This window comes from Plectropomus leopardus, chromosome 6 (assembly GCF_008729295.1).
Source record: "Plectropomus leopardus isolate mb chromosome 6, YSFRI_Pleo_2.0, whole genome shotgun sequence".
Taxonomy (NCBI): Eukaryota; Metazoa; Chordata; class Actinopteri; order Perciformes; family Serranidae; genus Plectropomus; species Plectropomus leopardus.
Window position 1 is genome coordinate 21595673 of NC_056468.1, and position 27520 is coordinate 21623192.

The 27520-nt window shown below is 39.7% G+C and overlaps 1 protein-coding gene across 1 annotated transcript; it reads left to right on the forward strand.

Moving 5' to 3' along the window:
* Positions 1-318: 318 nt before the first annotated feature.
* pggt1b (protein geranylgeranyltransferase type I, beta subunit) lies at positions 319-21935 on the forward strand. Its single transcript, XM_042488417.1, has 9 exons — positions 319-446; positions 997-1115; positions 5057-5121; positions 6485-6636; positions 7073-7205; positions 10633-10678; positions 14007-14191; positions 15175-15283; positions 17990-21935. Exons 1-9 carry the CDS (start codon positions 319-321, stop codon positions 18154-18156), a joined length of 1104 nt encoding a protein of 367 aa, XP_042344351.1. The 3' UTR covers positions 18157-21935.
* Positions 21936-27520: the final 5585 nt, after the last annotated feature.

Sequence of the window (27520 nt, forward strand, 5' to 3'; positions counted from 1 at the left end):
TATCGTAAAAGTAACTAAAGCGTTCAGGTAAATGTAGTGAAGTAAAAAATACAATATGTTCCTCTGAAATGTAGTGAAATAAAGTATAAAGTGAAAAGAAAATATTCAAGGAAAGTACCTCAAAATACCACCAAATACCTCAAATTTGTCCGTAAGTGCATTACCTGAGTAAATGCACTTAAACACATTCCAATAACGCTAAATAGACAACCTGTTCAATACCTTTGAATTTCTTTCTGTGCATTGCTCTGCCGTGTGAGCTTTTATTTTGAAAAACACGCTTACCGGAAAAGATTCCTCATAGGTGCGGATACAAAGATGGCGGAAGAGGAGAGCCAGTTTGAAGAATTTGAGCAAATAGACTTTCTAAGAGATAGACATGTACGATTCTTCCAGAGAACACTTCAGGTGTTACCTGAGAGATACGCCTCGCTGGAAACAACCAGGTACATTCACGGAAATGAAACATGTTGCTTTAGTTTAAGTGTTTCACTGAGAAACTTGGTTAGCATCCGAGCTAGCTGTGGCTCAACCGTTTTGAATGAGGGCTAGTGCTACTTAGCTTAGCGGGCATGCTAACAGAAGTGGTGGTGGAGTTGACAGTTTGGTTGTAATTAGACAGGAAACTAACCGTACAGCGGGCCACTAGGCCCTGTTAAACTAATTAGAAAACATTGTTATATTAAATTATAGAAACACGACTCTTTTGAAAGTGAAGTTCAAGCTTAATGGACTGTTTAACTCAACTGCCTGCACAAGCTGAAATTAACCAACAGCCAAGTGTTAGAAACTCAGGCTACTTTTAAGGATATTGTTGTGAGTTGGGGTGTACCAACTCAATAAATCCAATGTGACTGTTCATTTTCACAGTTTACATTGCCTCTAATTGAATGCTTAGCCATACAGTCGTTGTCGTAACCTGCATGTGTTTACCTATCTGTCCACCAGTATTAAATAAGTACAAATGAATAAGATTGCTCTCTGCCTTTTTTTCAGGTTAACAATCATATTTTTTGCCCTGTCTGGTCTCGATGTGCTGGACGCTCTTGATATGATCGATAGGAACACCATGATTGAGTGGATCTACTCACTACAGGTTCTGCCCACAGAGGACCGTAAGTCGCATAACTAATCATAACTTGTGATTTTTCCACACTTGACTTAATAAGCTGAGTTTGCTTATGAACATTTTTGTAATACAAGAATTGCCAGGAAGAATCGTATAGCAACGATTCACACGAAGCAGCAAATCAAATCTTTTTTTGTGTGTGTGTGTATTTTACATACTTTACAATTCATTTGAAAGAAGTCACTAACATGGTTGTAACACCTTTGGTGTCGTGGATGGTATACACAGGCAAACGGGATACACCCACCTTTTTTTCTGGCCAGTAACAGCATACTCTCTTATCAGCCAAAACGCCTTTGGAGAGCATACTCTCCAGTTTGTGGAGCTGTGAGTTGGGGGGTGGAAAATTGATCAGTAAATCTGATCGTAGCTGAATATATTGATGGATGGAGAAGCCAATGCTTTTGAGTGAAAGCAAACTTTTTGAAATAGCACAATGCGAGGTTAAGTTTCACTTTCGCTGTGCCTGCTGCTCTGCTGCTCCATCTGTGCCCGGAGTACCCTCTGTACTCTGAGAGTATGGTGCAATGAATAAACGAACAGTACAGATATATTCCAACAGCGCTCCTAATGAACGGTCCAGCTCCAAAAATAGAAAATCAAAACATAATGGCAGATGTTTTAATTGTAGTGGACTGCCAAATATACACGAATGTGTGAGAAATTCTACCCAGTACTTATTTCCTTTGTGGTCCTTGTTATATTTTCAGTACACACTTTCTCTTATACTAAAACTAGTGCATTCAACTGGTTCATAAAACCATGCCTACACAACTGTCTTTACAGGGATATGTTATCTTAAAGCCAATTTTTAGATTTGCCTGACTTGGTATACAGTCTGTTATTTGAAAACTTATTCCAATCTTAGGCACCCAAGTACCTGAAAAGAGCTTTTATCCATCTGGCTTCTGATTATAACCAGCATCAGACTGGACCTGGTGTTGTGCCGTGTGCCTCTCTGCCCCCCTAGAAGAAGTATAAGTATTCTGGAGCTACACCATTTACCATTTTATGAAACTGACTCATTTTCAACCTCTCTGATCAATTTATCTTGTGAGACCTGAAGTTTTATCTTCAATAACTTGAGAAGACTACAGAACCAGTATGTGCATAATCACAGCAGTATTAGATGAAGATGAGAAGAAGATATTAGATAGCCAAGAACTAAGTTCTGACTTTCACTTTCAGGGCCATACCTGCACCGGAAACAGGAAATGAACAGGAAAATGTCCATAATAAAATCTATATTGTATTGATATTTTTTTTGTCTGCTGCAGCCATAGGCTAAAGCAATCTGCAAACAAACACTGAAACTGGACAATTTTATCTCTATGTCAGCTTTAACAGACTCTATTATGAACGTTGTCACTGATACATGCAGCTGTATGCCACATACTCCGTAACCTGTCTGTTTACTGTTGTTGTACTGTTGTTTTGCTTTGCCTTTTTTGTCTTATTGCTTGTGTATGTTGCTCTTGTCCTGTTTGTTGTATAGCACAAGCCTGTTGTCTTAAAGCTTTCTGCCTGATACTTGTGTGCTAGTTTGCATGTTATTTTTGTCATGCTTATTATCACACAAAATGCTTGTTATAATTGTATGGAAATAGTGGGTGTTTTGGAAATGTTTGGATGTATGCTGCTGTCTTTTTAACTTTTGACATTTATTTTTAGCTCCTAACCCCCTCCCTCAAGAGGCTTTGCCTTTTGCCAGGCTGCCTTTGTAAATGAGATGAGATTTTTTTTTCACTTGCCTGGTTAAAGATATACCATGTAAGATTATCGTAAAAGTCAATGTATAGACTTACGGTATACAGACGTAATCCCTCTCAGTTGTCACTTTGGACCCACTAGAAGTGTGTGGCGGTGTACTTTTGTACGGAGACTCTGCCCTCTGCCTGCTCTTCCTCATTTTTTTCATGTTTTCTGTGTTTGGGACGTTTAAAGCTCAGATGAGATTGGGGCTTCATAAAAAGGTAGCCACCAGGTGCCTGACTGTAAGCAGTGGGCATCCAAGACTCAGCTCCAAAATATACACAATTGTAGCAAGGGGAAATGCCAAATGGGAGTGAATCTTACTCGCTGATGAGTGTTTTTACAAGCAATCAGACAGTCCTCCATAGTATACCTTTAAATAAAAGTTAAAAGGGTTTCAGCCCCTGAGAACTTCCAATATTGTATCAGCTTTTAAGAAAGGAGGAGGACAGAAGCAGTCTATGAGAAAAAAAACTTTGGGGAATTGATAATAGTGAAGTGCAGAGACGAGCTAAGAAAAGGTGCAGGACTTGCTATTTATTGCTGTAATGGGCACACATGGTAAGGACACTCTTGCACACAAAGTTTCTTAATTTCAAGGGCAGGAAAATTTAGTGGGGTGGAGTGTTCATAAAAAAAGAGCATGTTAAGATTACAGCAGTTAAAACGCTACTACTGCTACTAATAAAAATAATAATACATCAGACTTATGTATCATTTCTCAAAGTCAAAGATACTTTAATTATTAAGTAGAATTATTCTATAAATGTTATAGAGTGTGTGTGTGTGTGTGTGTGTGCGTGCGTGCGTGCGTGCGTGTGTGTTAAGGGTTTATGGCAGGGATACTCAACTTGCTTTGCTTGGGGGGCACTTTTGCATAATGACGAGAGGCCAGGGGCCAGTCAAAGCAGCCCCATACATGTTTCTAGGATTTTAGGACATTTCAAGGATTTTAGGATGTTTCCAGGATTTTATGACATTTCTAGGATTTCAGGAGGTCTCTAGAATTTAGGTCATTTGTAGGATTTTAGGACATGAGGGGCTTAGCCAAGACCTCTGTCGGAGGGTTGAGGGATCCTCCACTGGCACTTTTTTTGATAAACAAGCTCTATTTTGGTGCCTCACCTTATGTATACTATAAGTACAGAAACAAGTCCCAGTGTGAATCACTTTCTTTTTATTGTGAATTTGAAAAGGAATGGGGGGCACCCGGCACCCTGTGGGGGACTAGATTTGGCCCACGGGCCACAAGTTAAGTATCATTGGTCTATGGTTTAATTCGGTCTGAAGACTTTACAGTTGTCAAACTTTAGACTGTAAAATGTTTTCATACTTTTTGGAATTTGAAACAAATATTGGCCTCTAACGGTCCTCTTTACCTCACCTGTTCTTACTGTACCTCTACTCATCAGGAAAAGTTGGTCTCTAAATATTTAATGACTTGTTTTTTTCTGTCTCTAACAAGCCAGTTTGTGCCATCTGTTTAGATGCCCAGTTAGTTCATTATTCAAGACATCAACAGATATCATGTCGGGATAGCTGTGCTTGATTGGTCTCGTTTTTGCTGCTGCCATATGTTTTGGTGTCTTGCTGGTTTTCTGTTGCAAAAATACAGCTTGGGAGGCACTTCATGTGTCATTTCTGTCCCTGATGTTGTTGCAGCTGCCATATTCTCATCAAAATTTGGTTTGCAGACAGTTTTGTTCGTATGCTGAAAATACATGGGTTGTGTAATCATTTTCTGGCTTGACTGAATACAGATTTGAAAAGTACTAATTCAAGAATGAGTGAGAGTAAAACTTTTTTCATGTAGTTCAACATGATCAAGCCATTTAAGTTTAAACAAGTGACACATCTAAAAATATTGTTCCCAGAGTAGTTTGGCTGATATATGTGGAAGCTGACTCTAGCTTATTGTGCACTCTTTGCAGTGTGGTGATGACATTTTGTGAACTGGGTTCTGTTGTATCTAATGTTTCTATCATGGCCAGAAGATGGCAGCAGTACACCTTTTTAGCAAGCTAAGCATCACTGCAGCACCTTGCTGAAGGTCAGCACGGACAGCATGAAACCACAATTGTGAGATAGCAAAAAAGTAGGGCTTTCTTGTTCCAGTTTCTCTACATAAAGCTGTCTTACATCTCTACCTTCCCTTCTACTGTTATTCTCTTCCAGGAACTAACCTTAATCGATGTGGGTTTCGAGGATCATCACATATTGGAATTCCTTACAGCACTAAGGTACAGCCTTACCCCACACCGTTTCTACACCTGATCCCAAGTTTGACCAAACATTGTGTCTTGTATAACCAATGTAAAGTGCCACCCTCCCATTGTATTAGTCTGAAGATATATTTTGGGTAAACATATTCACCACTAATGATCCCATTTTTTTTCTATTTTCCCATTTGCAGTAATCCTTCTCAAAATATTTTAAGCAATTCAATCACTGTAGCAATCTTTCCTTTCACATCAAGGGGGTCTTGGTTATTTCCACTTTTATTAGCATCATCATAGCAGTTGTAACATTACAAGTCATTGTATTAGATGTGTTTTTCATATTTGGCATTACTTCTCTATCTCCATGGAGACATAATTGTAGATGTAACAGCATTACAACCCAAATAATTTCCCCCAAAAGGCCTTTGTAGATAGCTAAATACTTGATCTGTCAGGTTTTTTTGTGTTTTGTTTTTTTTTTGGACTCTCTTTCTCTGGAAGTCTTTATCTTCTTACAAATACTGATAATACTAATATGCACAGCCAAAGCAACAGTGAAACTGTCCAGACACAATTATCCTTAAATGTTATGTTCAGTTTACAGTCCTTAACATGCGAGATATTTGGCTACCAGATGTATCAGTAGATCCTTTCAAAATGGATCGAACTTTCTCTAATTGCACAAACTCCTTTAGATATCTGATCCAGTAAGCATGGGTGGGCGTTGTCTCATTACTCTTACACTTAGGATGTTTTCATCAAGCAATCAGAGACTTAAAAGCAATGCCATTAAATTTGTATATTTGAAAATGTAGCTTCTACAGCAACCACTCCAAATATTGCTTGAGCAGAGATTGATGGAGAGGGATCTCAAACACCTTCTCCTCAGTACTTTCAAAGTCGAGGCAGGTCCAAAAAATGTGGATAAGAAATCCACAATCGCACACGGGGTTCACACCAACATATCTTGTCTAATTTCTCTTTGATGCAGTGAAGACGATGGAGAATTTTAAACCGCATGAGTGCACGTGGAGCGGAAATTAATGAGTTGTTCAGAAATGTATCCCATGTATCCTTATTTGATTGCGATTTTAGGTCCTCATTTCATAGGCCTGTAGTTATAGATAATGAAGATGAGAAATAATCTCACATTACTGATAATTATACCCTTTCCTACTGGGTTGATAGCCAGAATATTGTTTAACAAGGTGTTATTTGGTGAATTAGTGAACTGGGCCAAATAAGTTCGAGAAAGGTTTCTGTTGTCATTTTAAACTGCTTCTTTTTCTCCACATTTGCTTTAAAAAATACAGTAATCTCTCTTGTTTTTTTGCTTTTCTCTTGCAGTTTTTGGAATAATATCTCACTTTGATATTTTCTTTAGGGTCCTGGTGTGCTGCATCCGTATGACAGTGGCCATGTAGCCATGACCTACACTGGGCTGTGCTCGCTGCTTATACTGGGAGACGACCTGAGCCGGGTTAACAAACAGGCCTGTCTCGCTGGTCTCAGGGCGCTGCAGCTGGAGGACGGCAGGTCAGTGCACACACATGTACACACACACACACACACACACACACACACACACACACACACACACAGAAACACACACAGAAACACACACTCAAACCCAAATATTCCCTAGACTCTGATTTACACTGGCACTTTCTCTCTGACTCAAATATACCTGAGGTCATATGAACAGTAGCAGTCTTATGTGGACTGACATGTACTCATGTTAAGTTGTACAACAGGAGTTAATTTGTACACACACACACACTGCTACAGTGTGTATATCAGGTCTGGCAGATGTCCGAGACATAAATCTATTTGAGTTGACCTTTTAGCAATTTGAGCTGACAGACGTTTATATGGTATAATGTGACTTAAATGCATCCAGCTCATTTTAAACTGTTTGTGTAACTCTCCTGTCTTTGTGGCTTTCTGTGTCTGTTTGTCTTCTTGCTTCCAGTTTTTACGCAGTGCCAGAAGGAAGTGAAAACGATATACGGTTTATCTACTGTGCAGCCAGTATCTGTTACATACTAGATGACTGGTCGGGCATGAACATCCAAAAGGCCATTGACTACATCAGAGGAAGTTTGGTGAGTGGATGTTAAGATTTTAGAATGAAGCATTAAGGCTCATTTTCCAACTAGTTCAGAATGCAGCAGTCAGGCTTCTCACTGGTTTTAACAGACAATATCACATCACCTCAATCCTCACTTCCCTCCACTGACTCCCTGTTTGTTTTAGAATTGATTTCAGGATTTTACTGATCACTTTTAAAGCTCATCTGGGTCTCTCTCCAAGTTACATCAGAAATGCTGAGTCTGTATGAGCCAGCTCACAGCCTTAGACCCTCAGGTGTTCCAAAGTTGAGGCTTAAATCAAAAGGTGACCGTGCCTTTGCCATCAGGGCCCCTCGGCTTTGGAACGACCTGTCTGAGGCTTGCAGAATCAGTGATCTCTTTTAAATTACTTCTTAAAACTCATTTTTATTGACTTGTTTTTATGTAATGTCATCTTTTAATTTGTCACTTCATTTATTTCCTAATTTATCTTTACTGCTTCTATTTTGTCATTATATTTTCTTCAACATCCCTTTGTCTCTAGTGCATTAAATATATAAAATGGATTGCAAATTTTGTAAAGGTCAATCCACAAATACTTCATAAACATGCAACCCTTATTTTGAAATGGATATATCCTGTAATGGCATCAGAGGGTGCAGTTAAAAGTTTCTGACAACAACTAAGAAGGGAGTTGAGGAGGTAATAATTATGTACCTTATAACTGAAGCAGCGTCGTAAACTGCAGTGGTCCGTGAGACCATTAAATACATCGCTACATGTGATTGAAGAATTATACCAATGTTTTACGATGAGCCATTTTTAAAATTTGATTTGACTTTCATTTGAAACTTTACAGTAAGACAATTCACACAAGTATCATTACATTAAAACAAATCTCAGATGATAGCATTTAAAAGCATTATCAGCATTTTCTAGAAGCACTTATTTACAGAGTGATCCTCAGAGTAAACAATACATAAAAACCTCCATATCATTGTAAACAAACAGATTAAGTCATAAACCTGCTCATCCCCTTGCAACTCCACGCTTGCCTTTGTTTGGCTTTGTTTAATACGCAGGGGCAGGTTGGTCCATAGGGAGATCTCAGTATAGAAAAATGTGCATCCTGCCATTTTACTATCAACATGAGGAACACTACATTGACATAACGCTTGCTCATGTGCTACAATTATGCTGACTTCCAACCATGTCAATTTGACAGTCTTTGAATGTTTTTGTCATGTCCGATGGTCGTGTTTCATTTTACCTTCACTAAACTGCCTCTCACGAAAATGTTGGGAGAATATAAAGTATTTAATACAATCTCTGTTTCTGCACCATTGAAAGCCGCGTCTTTACACATGAATGGGGAGAATAGGCCACCCACCTTCAGTAGGTGGCACTCTGCCTAGAAATACTTCATTTATAATAAATGTGGGGGGCGGGGGTGAGCAGGGTCTTAAAGCTGTAGTTGAGGTTTTTGTTTGCTCAGATTTTATGATGTGGCACTTGAGTGATATTTTTGTCAGATTGTTGACTGATGTTTAACTCAACTCTTAGTGTAGCCTCGGTTTTTCCATCAGGCGTGAGTCAGACACATCAAAGTGGCCTGTTTGAGGTATTGTCCTCATGCCCGTCTTTTCAGTCTCTTTTACAACTCAAGTCCCCAGAGCACAGAGATGATCCCGTTCGTCTCTAAACCTCAGCTTATTTTAAGTTGAAGACATTTAACACAGGAGTGTTTTGTTACATAGTTTCTTTATTGTGTGTGGGGTGCATATGACTCTTTTTCTCTCTCTCACACACATACACACACGCACGCTCTGTTAATTAGTTAACAGATAACTGTGATTCATGTCTGAAAGGTATATTTATCCACTGACCACATGCTGTTAGGTGGATTCCAAAATGTCTTTGGCAATGCACAGAAGTTGTTGGTGACTGTAAGTACATAGAAACCACCAGATGTTAACTGGTTATGTGTCTGAAAGCGGTGGAACAGTAGACAAGTTTACCAGCCACACTTAAGTTTCACTTACATTTGAATGGCGCCAGGTATCCATTTACCGACCTTATTGTTATGGTTTGATCAGACCAGACACACATACAGACGATGACTCAACCTTGTTAGTTTTTTAGTTGTTTTTTTTTATAGTTTTTTTGCTGTTGAACTCATAGTTTTCTGTAAGAATCAGAGCTGATGATTGACTGTTGTATTTATAAAATTGCTTTGAAACTCATAAAAGATTCGCGGGAAACTGGGTAGTTTTTAAAGCAAGTGTTGCAACTTTTGCTGGTTGATGAAACCTTATGCCTTTTCTTTCTGTGAGCGGAAATAACCAGTTCCTCATGTGTTGTCCCAAAACAAGGTCATGGGGCATGCTCATTCGTAGCTGTTCTGTTATATAAAGGTTTTTTAGACTAAAAAAACTAATAAACGCCATCTGGGACCGTTACCACCAGTATCAGTAACATTTTTAGTTAAATAAAGACCTAAAAGCCTAAATAACAAGATCGTGCTGTAGTTGTTGGATAAAACTTGGTTTTAGTTAAGTAACAGGGATTTAAATTGAACAATGGCATTTTAAAACAATGAAACCAGACCAGGGTTATTTAAATCCTTTTTCACATATATTTAACAAAGTGTTTTTCTGTCCTACTCCTCGGGACCAAGAGCTCTGCTGGACTGTTTTTCAGTGTGTGTTCTTGTATCCCTAATGAGATTATGTAATATTTAAATGCTGATGATTGATTGCAATGCAACTAAATACAAGAAAGATTAGCATGCCAGTTGTGAACAAATGGAAAAGCCTCTCATTTTGACAGTTACACACTGCATTTGAACAGCTCACTTAAAACAGCTGGGAAATAAAGTTGCAACAATTAATCAGTTAGATGTCAGCTATTAATTAAATTGGCAATATATTTATAATTTATTAATCAATAAATCAGTTTGTACAATTAAAAAAATTGATTCAAGTGTCTAAAATCAGAATATTTTCTGGTTTCTACTCCATAACAGTAAACTGAATATCTTTGGGTTGCAGATATTTGAGTGTCATCTTGAGCTTTGGAAAACACTGATTGACATTTGTACCCATTTTCTGACATTTTATAGACCAAGAATCTAAATAATCATTAAGAAAAAGATCCACAGATTAATTGATAATGAAAATAATGATTGGTTGCAGCTCTGCCAGGATGGCATGTTGATTTTTGGTATGGTGACATCTTCAAATTCCTCTTTTACACACATATATATATATATATATATATATATATATATATATATATATTTTATTTCAAACGAGGCGTTCAGCATGAATGAAAACATGGAGTAAATGTGTGCAGTTCAGCCTCCTCTGACACTAATCTCTCTCTCCACAATCACATTAGCCTCTCATCACAAGTGAAATATTGCTTGTAATTGAATGGCTTTTCTTTGTCCTCTACACAGTCGTACGACAATGGGTTTGGCCAGGGAGCCGGGAGAGAGTCACATGGTGAGTACGCTCATCTTGCAGTGGTTTATGTTTAATTACAGATATCAGAAATGCTGTATACTCATCAGGGTGGTGCTGTGTAAGTCAGAGAAGAAGAGTAAAAATTTACACACTTGGGACTCCAGGTGTAAATGTTTGATTTCTAAATATCTTCAAGGTTCATATCAGATCAAAACCTTTGTGAGTGCGTTGGTGGCGGCGTAGTACAGTGCATGAAAGTGGCTGATGGGAGTAACTGGTTTAAAGGATTAGCCATTAAAATCCATCTCTGCAAATACATTGTCCTCATTAATCCCTCCCCTACTCAAATTAAACCTTATTATTCTTGCACAAAAGCCTTCATCCTACACACACACACACACACACACACACATATCAAAGCCTTTCTTGGAACATATCCATAGTCACCTTTTTGACATGGTTAGGCCCCAATCAGACAAAGCTTGTTACAGCAGCTGGGGCGACTTTTGTAATGGTTTTTAATCAGAGTGAAGAGTTTTGCTTTCTGCTTTTACATTGCTAAGTGCCTGGCTTTTTTGTCCCCCCCGCACCTCGTGTTTTTGCAGGCGCACCCTGGACGCCTTGCTTAAAAATGCGGGACGATATCAACAACACAAGACATGTTGCCTCAGCTACTTTCTAAAGTTTTACCAACCGTAATTAGGCGTGACCATTGCGAAACTGTCTCTGACTTATCATAAAATAACAATCATCCTGGGCCAGTGGGTGGGACTTCCTGTCATCTCTCCTATGTATGAGTGTCATGTACCCACACAGATATCCATTTCCCTTTGACCAACTGTTTGGGAACATCCTCATAGGCTGTGACACACCAAGCCGACATCCGAGAACTAGCGGCATTGAAAGCCCCCTGCTGCCTCGCCCTTACGTTACCATGTGTTGCCCAAAGGGTTGCACATGAACACACCAAACTGGCAGCCAAAAAGCATGTGTGTTCTGCACCTGCATAAGAGGAAATACCCCTCCATGCCAGCAGATGGCAGTCGTCTGTAATCGCTGTTTCAAACAGGAAACCCGAACACCGCCATGATTCTAGTTAGCCAGTTAACAACACAACTCAATATTGAAAGAACAAAGAATATTTACTGTGCGCCAGTGAACAATGCAAATCACCAGGAAACATTTCTGTTAAGAGCTCAGTGGTTAAAGAAAAGCAGTCTTACCTCACATAACAAGTGTGTTTCAACCTCACCTTTTCAATTTGGCTGTTTGTTTTCATTTTTCGCTTCAGTTTCTCTTCTCGTGTGCTGAGCTGAACAGCCAGTCAGAGTGATTTCATTCACTGACAGGCTCACAGCCACCGCCACCGATCCAGCATGCTGAATAGGTCAGAGAAAAGCTAGCAGGTTCCACAAAGGCCTCCAACTGTCCATTTTTTATGCAGATTTTGAGGTTGAGATCTGTGATTTTTACTTCACTTCAAGCACTTCAACAAAAAATGCAGCATAGTGCACCTTGATCAGAGTTTAAAGGTAGCATTTTCAAACTTGTGACAGACTGCATAAATTAAATCCAAAAATAAATAAAATAAAAATAAAACCGCTTAGAGGGATAGCTCCTAGTGCATCTTGGTTATTGCACTACTTGTCATAAATTAAGCATCTATGATTACAGCCTTCGTTGAGACTCAGCTCTCTACTGCAAACCAGCCAACACTCTGTCTGAGAGCTGATTACACATCAGTAGAGATATAAAAAAGATGCCCATTACCCATCCACCCTTGAAGTGTGTGTTTGCTCAGCGTAGAGACCTCCCACACTCTGTGCTTAAAATCTTTACAGACTCTTACACTATTTTTGTAGATGATTGTGTTTGAGCCACTCAGTAGTTCAATACCCAAACATGGTATTACAGAGACTATGTCCCAGGGTGATAAATTAACTTTTTCCATGTGTATGCATTCAGTGTGGCTGGCTTTTATCTCCCTGCTTCTGCATTTCCAGCATTTCCTCTTCTTGGGGCAATGTACAAAGTGCTTATTTTTCCAATAAATGCACCTGGAAAAGATCCAAAAGTTTTTTTTTAAATTTTATTTTGAATTTATTTCAACTTTATTAAAAAGCACAACTGTTACAAACCTACTGTTAGAGTAAATTGTTTTGGATTTCCCACTGCTGTGTTTGATTCAGATTTATGTTTATTCCCCCTCGATCTTCCTGTGCCTCCAGCAGATAGTGAGCTAGACGTGTTTGATTAGAGGCAAGTGTAACACGTTTGCAGATTTACAGCCATGACCCATGCACCTCACCCCACTTTGGCTTTGTTTCTCTCAATCACCCTTGAAAACACACAAACACAGATAAGCAGTCCGGGATGATGGTGATGTTTAGGGATGAGTTAAAGGCATGGTGATAATGAAAGCTGTTGACAGCTGGGTTGTAGAAGGTGATGGATAGCTGCTGCTTGTGGCTCTACCAATAAGACTGTCATCAATCCATGAACACACTCTGGCTGTTAAGTCACCCTGCATTAAATTTCTTCTTAATGCATCTTTATTCCACTCAAAAATTTCTAATTACAATGCGAAAGTTTGATTACCAGCCATTTCCCCCAACAGCTAACATTTCTTTATATTCATACAAACCTTCAAGGTACAGTTCACACCAAATCAAATATACATATTTTTACTCCTACCTCTTCTTTCCTCTTAGGTGTGAATTGCTGCAGAGTGTTGGCGATATCAGCCTTAGAGATGTTGGCTCCTCTTCAATATAATAGAACTAGACGACACTTGACTTGTGATGCTCGAAAAACAAAACATAAAACAAGCTAAATTTAAAAAGCAACAGCAAGGTATATTTCCAGAAATCATGACCTGCTTATTCAAGATAATCAACATACCTTTTTGTGAGCCGTTTCATGTTGGAATTATTTTCTTTCTGCGAAACTCTCCCCACCATCTCCACGGCCCATATTTCCAGACCTCGACACATCACAACACAAAAATCTAGTTTGATAAATAGTACTACAAGCAGGAGGAAAAATATGTATTTTTTTTAAATGGGGTGAACTGTCCCTTTAAAGTAACTCCACATTGTGATAAATTCCAAGGAAAGGTGGAAACTGAGCTGCACGCTATCAAATATTTGGCAGTGAAGGAGCCCACACGCAGACACGCCCTCTGTTTTTCCTGCAGTGCCCTGTAATCATCTTTTTGTCAGTTATCAAAACATGTCAGGGTGAACCACTGGAACCACTTTTCAATTTTACTACATTACTACATTCATTTAATTGAATTAAGTAGTGTTATGAATTGTCCACATCTCCTCCATGTGCGTTATGGACCTGCCTTTCTTTGTGTGTTCAGGTGGCTGGACGTACTGTGCCATAGCTTCTCTGTGTCTGATGGGTCGACTGGAGGAGGCGCTGAGTCAGCGGGAGCTGGACAGGATCCGGCGCTGGTGTATCATGAGGCAGCAGAGCGGCTTTCATGGACGCCCCAACAAACCTGTAGACACATGCTACTCCTTTTGGGTCGGAGCTACGCTAGAGGTACAGACTGAAGAAACAGATGAAGACACATATTCACGTACACACTCCTGCATGCATCAACATGTATTTAGGGGATTTTTTTGTGCTTTTGCCTCCATTTTTCCTTAGACAGGAGTTATAAAAAGTGTTCAGGCATGCACAAAATAAGATGGGGCATAATCCCCCACCTCCATCATTTGGGTCATGATTATGCCAGAGGTACATACATGCAGACACACGGTCCAGAAAACTGTGAGTTAAACTGCAGCTAGATATGAGTAAGCCAGGAAACAACCACACACACATGCACATGCACATGCACATTAGCAAACATGGTGCAGAAAAACAGTGAATTCCTGGTTCAAAACTGGACCAGAGGGACAAATCGCGTACGCAAATATTTGTATAAGGCAGAAGTGCAGTATGGAAAACATTAAGGCTTGATGTTTCCTCAACTAGCATCTGTATAGATAGAGATTGCTGTAGTCCACCTTTATGAAATTAAATGCAGCTAGAAAAATGCACATAGTAGAGCACAAATTTCCACCAGGTGGCTACGTGACATGGTGCAGTGTGTCACCAGAAGCTAATAAAAATTTGCGCCTTGTCTATTTTTGACAAAGATACAATGCGTTGCACAGAGCAGATGGCGTTTTCTAGCATTTTATGTGAAATATGAATATGATATGATTATGAGGATTAATGTATTTTGACAGACAGACAGATACACACATTCACACAGGAACATACAGTACATGACCAAACACATGATCCCCTCCAGGCTTACACCAGACGAAGATTATGCGAGAATTTTTCTTAAATGTTCCATATTTTTGGAATTTAAAATGTATTTTAAACTGTAGAAACAACTAGGTGTAAATAATTATCAACACTCTGATTTATATTGTTTAGTTTTTATGTTTCCTCCCAAATGTCATGGTAAAACTTCTCTCCTCTTCTTTGCTCTCACACTCGTCCCCCACCCGCCCTCTCTCCGGTCCCAGCTGTTAGATGTGTTCCAGTTTACGAACTTTGACAAGAACAGGAGCTTCATCTTATCCACGCAGGATCGATTAGTGGGGGGATTTGCCAAGTGGCCGGACAGCCATCCAGGTAAATGATGTCACTTGCAGAGGTGCTTATTTCAGGAAAGTCTCGCAGTCATACGATTGAGTGCAAATAAAAAGACACTAAAGGGGGGGGGGCGATTACACAATACTGCCATGTTTGTTTATGTATGTCTTGTGTCAGTATCGCTGTCTTTGTATCTGTAGGGAGATACCTGTCAAATAGTGACGTAAAATCTGAAGTGATGCATACTGCTGTAAAAACAACAGAAGTGAAGTGATGGGGTTGAACGGTGTGTTAAATGTCCTTGTGGTGAAAACAAGCAACATAAACATGCTGCAGAGATTGCCGTTCATTTTGTTGCTGTTTATTTTTCAGCAGCTTCAAAGATCTTTCATAAAGGACAAAGATGTTGAAACTGAGCAGTTTCAATTTCTCTTTTCTCTTTCGGTTGAACAGTTTGTACCCTGCCCTCCACAGGTGCAGAGAGGTCAGGGTGGAGTTGTGTTTGGCAGTTTTACTTGAGATCAGTGGAAAAGCTCTCGTAATCCTAAACTTCAATGGCGCACATGCTGGTGTGTATGTGCTCTTGCTCGGCCTTGTAATGTGTAATTGATGAGACGATTGTTCATTGGCAGCCCGAGGACACGGGAGATCGAGCTTCTCACATTACAGGAACAAGGCAGAGAAGATAGACTGCAAGAAACAATGAGGCAAAACAGACGCTGCATTGACAAAGCCTCGTAAATATTACAGAACAAAAGACAGTTTTAGGAAATAAAAGGGACTCTTTTTCAGCAGGGGGACAGATAGCATTGGACTTGCATGTACCCTAAGAGTGCAGTCATGCACAGCTACTGATGGACAGGATCTGGTGTGGGAAGATAGGAAGTCAACAATAATGTAGAACAAAAGACGGTGCTGTGTGTTTGTCAAGCAAATCCAGACCAAATGTTGCCAAAGGCACTTTGAACATTTGACACAACTGGTTCTGTCCTCAGATGCACTGAGGGTTGTCATCAGTTTAGGAACATTTGCCATTATGTGGCAACAGGGTGGTTAAAATTACAGCCTAAATTGGTTGAACTGAGTCTCAGTAAAAACATTTGTCGTTATAAACCCGAGAAACAGATCTGGGCAAAAAATAATGTGATGACTTCAAGACCACAGATCAAAATATCAAAAGAATTTGCTGTTGCAATTGCTCATGTAAAGAGTCATGTTTTATTTTATTCAAAAGGTTTCTATGTTGAAACTTTATTCTCTGACTCGGCGGTGTGATTGACAGTATGTGATGTTGCATGCAGTATTTGGCAGACTTTTTTTTCGGTTGTTTTTTTTAGAGCACCTTCCTCCCACTGAACACCACAGCTGAGCTTATTTTTTGATGGAATTGACAAAACTGCCAAAAAACCTGGTCCATGTTGTGTCTGAGTATCTCTGCCTTGATAACAACTGCTACAGCAAAGAGTTAATCTTGATCGAAATGCAGCAGGAGGCAGATTTTTCAGTAAAAACCATCTAAAAAATCCACTTTTTATTCAACAACAAACTGCCTGTTAGAAACAAGCTGTAGTAACTGATGTTTCACATATAGATTTTGTAGCTATTGCTAGTTTATGAATAAATATGTTGCTATGTAACTGCTGGATGTGTAAGTAAGCTACTGTTTGCAAACAAGTTTTTACTGTATCAACTTAAAAAGTATTGATTTGTCAATGTTGTATTCACAATTTGTTTTCCACGGCCCCTTAGTGGCTTGAAAAAAAGTTTTTACAGGTTTAATGAAAAAAAAGACAAGTTACATTAAAACCATCCATAGCATCACAAATATCAATCATAAATACACTACAGGGATGGAAAAATTCAACTTATCCACGATCTCAAGTCCAGTGGATCTGATGGCCACAGAGGGATAATAGCCCGGTTCTGCTCATCACACACTCTTCTTCACTGAAACGGTTGATTGTGTAAACAAACAGTGAAGTTTTGCATCTAGTTTGGGAATTAGTGTTCTGATCAAATCATAAGTTAAATGGCCATTACTGAAGTGCAGCTGAGCAATAATCCAATAATATGCATTTCAGTGGAACTATATCATGGTCTTACCTTGTTCATGTTCTGCAAATTTCTGTTTGTTTTGTATCAGTTTTTCTAACTAGCTTTAATACAATTGCGGGATATCACAACTTGTAATATAAATGTAAATGTAAAAAAAAGTATTAAATATTGGATTTATCATACTAATTCTTCTTTTTTATAACCTTCAGTTTGAGTCCGTATGAATCCTGATGGATGCTGCTAATGTTGCTTTGATTGATTTTGATGTCCGTGTCCAATCATCTGTCATTTAATTATAATTCAATTACTGGTCCATTAACTGGCCAGTGCAGCTTTTACTATGGTCCCAGGGGAGGGAAAGGGCAGCGGGGTCAACCTGTATGCATTATTTATATCTTGTTAAAGGAGCAGTACAACAAAAACATTGCTTCTGCATAATGGTGTTTCTATGGGAAATTAGGTTATTGTTTTATTGATTCAGTAATGGAGAGTGAGGTGTCAAACAGTATCGTCGTCCTCGCTCTAATCAAGTCTGCAGACCTGTCACATGCAGGTGCTTCTGCTGTGTTCCCATCTCTGACCTAGTTTCTCCTTTTTTTTCTCCTTTTTCTCTTTTCTCACTCTTTCATCCCTCGCTATGCTCCCCAATTCTTCCCCTCTCCCCCTTTCTCTCCATTCTCTGTCCACCAGACCCTCTCCATGCCTACTTGGGGCTGTGTGGATTGTCTCTGATTGGAGAGCCTGGTCTGAGGAAGGTCCACCCAGCTCTTAACATCAGCCAGAGAGCCTTTCAGCACGTCCAGCAGCTGCAGCAGACATGGAGGGACAACACTGGCAGCTGTAGCAGACAGCACTGACAGCAGGACGAGCCACAGCTCTGTCTCTTAACAGGTTCAGTAATGAGGAACATCTAACAGGAGCCAGTCAGAGACGACTGGACTTTTGCTGTGTCTTGAAGACGTTTGGCCTCTCACCTGAGAGGCCACCTCATTTCAGGAAGGTTTATAAAACCCCAGTTACACATTAGTAACTTCAGGGTGCTCATTTTAAGTCCATCAAAAGTGACTTTTCTGTTAAGCAATATATGCCACACTTTTCTTTTGCTGCCTTTTTATTGTTAGAACATAGAAAATATTGCTTTGTGATTTGTGGGGATAAAATTATGTGCCAGAAAGTCAAATTTGAGTCACTGGAGACTCGAAGAAACGCCAGATGCCTCAATTTTGCTAACTTTTTTCAGATGATGCAGTTTTGGAAGCTTGCTGCTCCTCATCATAGTCAACAGCACAATCTGCTGTACACCTTATTAGCCAAGGATAAAGTGACTCACTTTACATGGACATCAGAAACATCCTCAGAGTAAGCGTTATTCCCTGAGACCCCAAAGAGGGCCTAAATTGTGTCTTTAAATGGTTCTGGAGTAACTGGTGGCCTCAGTAACTAGAAGTTTTTGAGAGAGCTGGTGATGATGATATACAAGTTTGCGATCCCTGAATAATTTCCCCGTATCTTACAATAATATAGCAAATGTATTTCTCATTTGTGTTCACAAATTGAGGGGGCCAGCTATCGTTTTGGGGGCGTAATTTAGGGACCATTGAGACAAAATCACTTGTTTCTTTACAATTACCACCCGTACATCTTTACGATTACGCACCCTAGGGCTCTGTGCTCCCTTTACAATATTTTTTGCCTCTCTGCTCCTCTAATATCTCCATCCTCATGTTTCTCTTCAGAGCCTCAAGCTCTTCAGTCCCACAGGTCATACCAGCCGGGCAGGTAAACTCTCCCATGTTTCTCGCTTCAGTTTCACCACTGCAGGCTTTGTCTAGAGATCAAGAAAGATTTAAATGATAATAGAACCGCTGGGGTTAAATTTATGGAAAAGGCAGCTAAGAGCCAACAACTACCCCAAGGGGGAAATCAATGAGAGAGGAAAAAAATCAAAAACTTGTAGAAAGAAGGAATTAGTTCAGCTGCAGGCCTTATCAGTTTAGATCATAGACAAAATCATATTATTTTTCACATTTTGTCTAAAGCTAACAGAAGAAATAGACTGGGCCTTTAAAGGAATATTGTTTTAGAATAGGGGCTTAAAAATCCCTTCTCTCCAGCAGATCCCATCCCAACATCCCCCGACTCCTGAACCCTGAACTGATCTGAGCATCGCTGCTTCCCCAGCTTCCACACTCCCTGCAAGGCACCAACCAGCCTGAAATCAATAAGAGAAAGATAAGACAGTGGCATCATGACTTGAGGAAATTTGTTCTTTTGAACAGTGTTGGGAATTGACATGTTATTTTCGGAACAGAAAGGATGCAAGGCAAAAACAAAGAACAATGCACATGAGCCAAATGTGCCACGAGCCCTTTTTACACAGAGATTGCACTATAGGGCGGCTAAGAAGTCCCTTCTCTACACCGCCTTTGCATTTTTACACAGAATCAAACAAAGGCGATATAATAAAGCTCCACTGTGTTTTAGACAACAAGCCATGGAGGAAAAAGAGGCATGACAGCTGCAACGTTTAACACAAAAGCGTCAGCCTCTAGTGCGACATATAACATACGCGTCGGCAGCCACTTGCAGCTCACACAAGCGACCTTTTAATCCCTTGAACTAAGCTACAAATTTATAGTTTTAATTAGTGGTAACCGCCTCACATAGTGAAACACTGCAGTTCTGAGTTCAGCTTTTCCTCTTGCCTTCTTTTCACACACAAAAAAATCCTCCTGATTCCCAGCAAGTGACATTTCTAGCTTCACAGGTTCCTCCAGCCCCCCTGCTGAAGCCACACCCTTTTATTACAAGACTGCTGACACAGCAACACCTGCTCCCTGAGACGAGAATTGAGGAGGAGACAATATCACAGCAGGTCAGAAATACAGTGGCCTGTCTGCAGCATGTTACCTGCAGAAGAAGTCTGCTGTGTGCAGCACCAGTTCTGAGTGGATATTAAATTCAATATCGTCTCGGTGGATTTCCCTCGACCAACTAAATTAAGCTGTACCTGCCTTTTCCCCCTTCCCGCCAAGTTGCCCTCTTTTTCAGACTTAGAAAACAGAGCAGCCAGACTGAGGAAAGGAGAGAGGAGGGGCGCAGAGGTGAATAAATAAATAATTTGACACATCTATTATTGAAAATGAACTGTCAGAGGCTGGAATCTCCTTTCTTAACCTCTAACCAAACCCCCACTGTTATATAGCCTTATTTTGGTGCAAAAACAATAGCTTTTTAGCCAGCTGCATCTTGTGTTGCTGTGTTGTTTGATGTTATTGTTTGCCTGTAGGCTTTGCTACAGTTGCTCTTGCCGACTTCTCTCCTGCCATTTTTTTGCAAACATTTTTCTAAGTTACTATAAAATATTTTGAAAAAAGTCACCTTAGGGAGTGTTCAGCTATGACTTCAGTTGCCGCTGCTGAATTGAGCCTCAGACGTACAAATTATGTTATAATACAAGTTTTTGAATTATTCACCATAATCTTTTTCTGTAATTTAGTTATGAAATGTTCTAAATCTGGTGGTGGTCCTGGGTCAACAATGCAGTGAAACAGAACGACCATGTCTCATGCATCCTCTCAAGTGACTTTTACGACTTTACTACTCTCCGTCGGGTATGGTTCTGTCCTTAGTGTACATAGGCCAACTAATATTGCAAGACCACGCTCTCAAACTTGACTCTGAAAATGTGCCTCATGTAGCGTTACTCTGGGTCACTGCTCTCTGAATGCTCTCATCTTCCTTTTTCTTTTTTTTCTACATGTACAGCATGCTTAAATTGGACTTAGATTGGCTGTTTTGGTCAAGAAATGCTCTGAATATACAAGTGTTCTCTAGAGGGGACGAAGGAAAACTGTATCCTTAATCCTAGTGAACATTCAGGAAGTGAAACACCTACTCTGTAAACATTTCCCCCTCCTGTTTTTGTAGAGTTCACTTATCCAGTTAGACAAGAGCTGACTGACAGGTCGTTTGACCAGAATATGGCTTTGTCCCTTTATGTCTGATCTATAATGTATTTCCAGGAGGAGGGAAGAATTCATTGAGCTAGAACCCATAAATGCTTACTCGACTTAAAAAGGATGAAAGATTGGATGAGTGGATTTGCCACTTACAGCAGTTGTTTTATTGTGTCTCTTTTTTGCTACGTCACACTGCAGTCAGTGCTCTCAGTCCCACTGCATGTACAGAGGGGACTGAGGCTTTGCGCGTTTAAGACTGCTGCAGTGTTTGGATCGTCTTGAGAAGGGACTGTGAAAGTCTTTTGAGATGCAGCCAAAATGCCACACATGGTCAGCCATGAACCCTCGCTCTATCATAAACTAATATACATAATGTAATGATAAAAAATGTAACAATAAATGTAATGGAATTTATTTTTTCTATGCTTTGTAGAGATATTAAGTGTAGATAAATATGTAAATGTCTATAAATATGTGACTTCTATTGTGCAAGTGCTCAAGATGAAAAAATGTTTACAGCTACATCATTGAGACAGTCAAAGGAGTTGAATATGCAAATGTTGATATGTGATGTATTATAATACTTCGGCTTTGAATTTGAGGGTGTTGATGTCCATTCTAGCTTGGCGGTGCATATTGTATTTATGGTTAATAAAAACACCTACTAACTTTTACAATTGTTCTGGTTTCAGTGTGAGATCTCAGGGTTGCTTTTGGAAGGATAATTGTGGCATTCATGGCAAGTTTGTGATGTTTTTTTGTTAGGTTGACATTTCGCGCTGAAGTGGGTAAAAGAGGCTTTTCTTCTAGAAGTCTGGATAGGATTACAGCTCGATTGGTCTAAAGCAAAACGTCCATTATTTATTTTTTATTTTTTAGCATTTATTAAAACAAGTCCCTTGACAGTAGGTCTCACACGACTTAACATACAAAAATCATATTATTATAGGAAACAAATATATAACGGCAAAAAGACATGGACTGTTTCAAACAAGAAATCATTGATTTTCCATAGTTGTTGTTGCCCCCCCCGACAGTTGCACTAATGCAGAGATACAGAAGTTCAGTGGTTTAGAAAATGTAACAAATAGCCAGTATAATATTCTTAAACTGATTTTGATTTTGGAGGGGACTGACTTTGTTTTAAGTGTCTTAAATATGTTTTGCAGCTCCTCTCGTCCACAGCAAGACATTGCTTAGTGTCTGCGGTACTACTCTTTCTTCCATCACCTCATTCGATCATGGTCCAGTACTGGATGAATTTGTTTGGTGGTGTGACCAGTCTTTCCTCCAGATTAATGTTTCTAAGACAAATAAAATGTCTTAGAAAGCATCTACATGAAGAGAGGGTCACCGCTAAATCTCGGTCGATTGTCTCGGACTCACAACAATCCTAACCCAACTCAACAATAACTCTAACCCTTCATGTTGAGTTCAGGTGCTTCCGTGAGGGCGGAGGTTTTGCTTCCCTGCAGCACAAAGCGTTATAGAACAACCTTTGTCCCGTCTGCTATTGTTTACCTTAACAAGCATTGAGCCATAATTTACCCCTGACGGTGTGTGATTCTAGCTTCTGTGTGTTTAGGTATTTATATTTGTCTGTTTAGTTGTACATATGACTACAGTCTGTATTTCAAATTGCCCCTCGGAGACATTTAAGTTGTACCTTACCTTACCCCACCTAAAACAAAAAAACTGAACTATCCCTTTAAGTTATTTTTTAGTGCTGAATAACAACTATTCATAGTGAGGGTTTTATGTTGTGATGAAAGGTTGAATTAAAATGAGCGGCAGGCATTAGATACATCGATCACTAATATGTCCTCATCAAACATGACATTTCTTTTAGGCACAGGTTAGAAATACTTCTGTTTCAGTACCTTTTTATTTCCTTGAGCAAAAAGATTCAGGTGTTATTTACCTACAACAGCTGAGATTCTGTTTACAAGACCCAAGTCTTTCTTTTTGCTGTAGACTGTGGCTGGATGACTCAAAACTGTTGATCTATTTTTAACTTCAAAGACAACAACTGGTCAGCATTTTCCCTAATTTGCCTCAATTACCCTTCATTTTTTCTGCAATGTGGATGAGCTTGAAAGTAACGCAGACTGATGAGGAGTTTTTTTCTGTTCTTTGCTGGGTCAGTGGCTAAGACATAATTAAAAGCCTGGGGGAAGGGGAGTTTCACTGGATACAGGGCACGCATTGCAAACACACATATAGAGTCCCACTTGGGAGCTGCATAGCACAGCCGCAGACTTCACTGTTGGCACTGATGAGGTAATTCAATCCAGACAAATGTGGCCCATAATGGCACTTAGACATCTGAAAGTAGAGGTTAATAAAAAATTCAACATAATTCGATGAGATGTTTCTGATTTTTTTTACATTTAGAAAGCAATCTAAAAAACAAAAAGGGGAAAATAAGGATTCAAATGTATTTTCTTCCCTTGTGGATACAGCCCAACACAGACTACAACCATCTGGAGATGCTCCCTTGACAGCCAGCTGCAGCTGTAGTTTGGGTGTGGTTTTATGGTCCCCTGTTCAACAGACAACTAATACCTGCATGGCAGACAGACTTCCTTCTGAGACATGTAACCTTATACTGCCATCACGTAGGAGAGGCTGAGCGGAAGATAACTCGAGTTGAAATCTGGTTTTGTGAACTTTGATGACTCAGATTTTCTGCCTTTCATTGATGAGAACACTGCTGCTAAGATCAGTTGATTTATTTGTCAAGCACCGGGGGACTTGTTGTCACAGTCCTTTGTTTTTTTTTGTTGTTTGTTGAATGGAGCTGTTGCTACCACACAGTGTGTTTACTGCTTTGCATCATGTGATATGGATGACTCATTTCGAATGATCAGCAGGCCTGCGGGTTGACATATATGTGCTTATACAACAGCTTGCTTTCTCTGTAGTTATTTAACTTGAGTCAATTCTGCTTAGTAAAACACACTAATCAATGCATTTTATTGATTATTCAGTCTAGTGAAGGGCATTGTGGCTCAGTTTTATGGTTTTTTACAGGGCAGTCAAGTGTCATCTCCACAGATATGACTTAAGCTCTCATCTTTGCCCCTAGAGTCTATTGAAGTGGTTATAAAAATACAGATATGGCCAATAGATGCTGCACTCGACCGGTGAGCCGTATGTCACAGCTTTGCAGCAAGGCACCCTAGCACAGGGTCTGTAAGCTGTAGCTAATGCCTTTTTAAATGGTTATTAGTTCATTTATGATGCTAATAGAACAGACATTAGATTGTGATAAGGACAAGCTTTTTTTTCATGAAATCTGGCACAAACATTAATGGTTCCCAGAGGATGAATCCTAATGACTGTTGATCTTCAGACTATTCTGATAATGCCACCATATGGATCAGATGTGGTTTTTGAGTGAAATGTTTCAACACTATTGGAGATATTCTGTGAACTTTGGTATGGACATTCATGTTTCCCTCTGGCTGAATTGTTACTCTGACTGTCCTGTAATTCTTCCATCTGGAGTCATGAAAATATTATAATTTTTATTTGTCTAACATTTGGTTTATGATGAAATGCCTGCGTTTCCATTGGCCTCAGCTGCACTTTGTCTAAGTGCTAAACAGCAAATGGAAAGAATGTGAAGTTGACGTCATGCTGTGTTGTTTGTTTTTTGACGAGGATTTCATCTTGTGCGCTGTTACCTGTGCCTGCTACAGCGGTACAAAGTGCTGCAGAAATGGTTCCCTCATCAGAAAGTCAGTGGGATTTTTCCATTGGATTTTGCATCATTGTAATTTTGAACTGTTATTGCTCTTACATCTTGGTTTTGCGACGTGTTGTACTGGATGCAGTCAACCATGTAATGCTGTTCTTAAATTTGCTTTGCAGTTTCAGTAGGTTAAAAAAACAATTTTTGCCAAGTTAGCCATTATTAGCAACACCAGACAGCAATGCATTATGCTGTTTTTTGCTCATACACACACCGAAGCAACATGTCCACAGATAGAAGCTCGACAGTACAACTAAGTGCTAATAAACAGTAAAACTCCACAGTTTCACTATAGTTGGCAAGCCGCACAGCCATTATGGATTTTGAGGTCGAGATTGGTGAGGTTTTTCCAACTTTTAAAGTTGAATATCTGACTTGATTACAGTTTAAATTTCCGACCAAGAATTTGGAAATTTCGACTTCTAGCTTCAAATGGAATGCACCACTAATAGGCTACGTCCTGCCCTTAATTATGCATAACTTTAAGCCCCAATAAAATGAAAACTGGTGTTATAAATAAAAAACAAAGGTCTGGATTGACTCGCTTGTGGAGTCAGCCTCAAGTGGCCATTCGATGAATTGCAGTTTTTCCCACTTCGAGTTGGATTCATTATTCAGCCTCAGATGCATCATTTGTAAATGGTAGGCTAAATTTGATCCCATTTTTAAGATAATAACATCGATTTTAAGATTTTCCATAGATGACAGCTGTTCCAAAAATGAGATCATGTTGCTACACTGCAGTAAACAGTGATTATCTCAGTGCTTTTGGAAACAGTAGTCAGTTTTGAATTATTAGTTTTGTCATGCACCGTTTGCTCCGTCAGGGCAGTCTGCCCGTTTGTCCCCCTCCACATGCTCAATGGGGTGGAATATGTCTGCATGAAGCCATCAGGCCATCTGGTGACGCGGAACAAGTGGCATTGCCAGAAAAAAAATTAAAAACATGAACTTAATCCGGCCTCACACAACAGGCGCTTTACATTCCGACTCGTGCATGAAAACAGGTCTCTATTTAAACCTATCATGATGACAGAATCAGTCCTCAATCACCATGGTGGGACCAGGGAGTTGCAGTCACATATTTGGGTCGCAATGAGCAGAAATGAGTCCATTTAAAGCAACATATGCATACATGAGCGCGCGGCCAGCCATGCGTAATGCCCAACTTGACTGACTGCAGCACCAACAGATTTAAGACCCCCCACCCCGCCTCTTTAATCCCCAATCTGAGATTATTAAGATTATTCCAGTGATTGATGGATGAGACGGGCTGATAGATGACGGAGCAGGAGCATACAAAGAGCTCTGTGAGTGGAGACATCGCCGCTGAGGGATGATGATGCAGAGGGAGAAGGAGGGAGATGGTACACTACTGAGGAGGCGAGGGCGGGGTTTTCCCTCCAAGATGAGGCAAACTAAAATAAAATTGGCTTCTTGCAGCCGGCGCATGTACTGTAGACTCTATACGGACAAGCAGGGAGAGAGGGAGAGGGAGGGAGGATGGTGATGTGGTCTGAGGAGCGGCTCTTCTCTCTTGATGTTATCTCACCTCCCCTGTGAAGCTGTGAAGCTTTTGATCCTGTTTGTTTAAGCCGCAGCTGCTGTGTGTGTGCGCGCGTGTGTTTTTCTACATTTTTCTAGTATTTGCTGACCGGCGCTGCAACACCCACCCTCATCTGGAGCCATGTCGGACTCTGAGGATATGACGGAGTTCGCCAGCATCGTGGAGCGCATCGAGCGGGGCGAGGTGAGTCTCATCCGGATGATTTACGGTCCTTCTGACAGCAGCGGTCTGTCTGTCATCATGCTGCCGACAGCAGCAGCGCCGGGCCGGCCTGCAGAGCTGTCAGGGCAGGGAGAGGGATGCTGACAAACCCAGACCACTGTCTATTCTATTCTATTCTATTCTATTCTATTCTATTCTATTCTCATCAGTCCCAATCAGTCACATTATATAGTGTGCTATTATACAACTATCTACTTTATTCTGGAATTGTAACATGACCTGAGGTGTTAATAGGTTTTTAGTTGGATCCACACCTATTCTGTTCAATTCTATTTTATTCTATTTCTGTTACACGGTTGCAGGTGTGTGTTCTGCTTTTCTAATCATATTAATGCCTATTCTAATTCAATTATATTTACCATTGATATACCAATAAAATATTATTGAATAATATAATTTAATAAACAACCACTCCCATTATTCTGTTCTTCACTGTATTCTAATATTGTAATAACAATAGACTCTAATATGCTCCATAAATTGAATGGTAGACCAATACATAGGCTACAGCATTCTATTCTATTCTATTCTATTCTATTCTATTCTATTCTATTCACATTACTCCTTACACTCTCTATTAATTGATGCCACCTTATATTGTGATTGTAACATTATCTGAGGTATTAATGTTCTATGATTGAATTACCTCTAGATGGACCCTCTATTCTATTCTATTCTATTCTATTCTATTCTATTCTATTCTATTTTATACT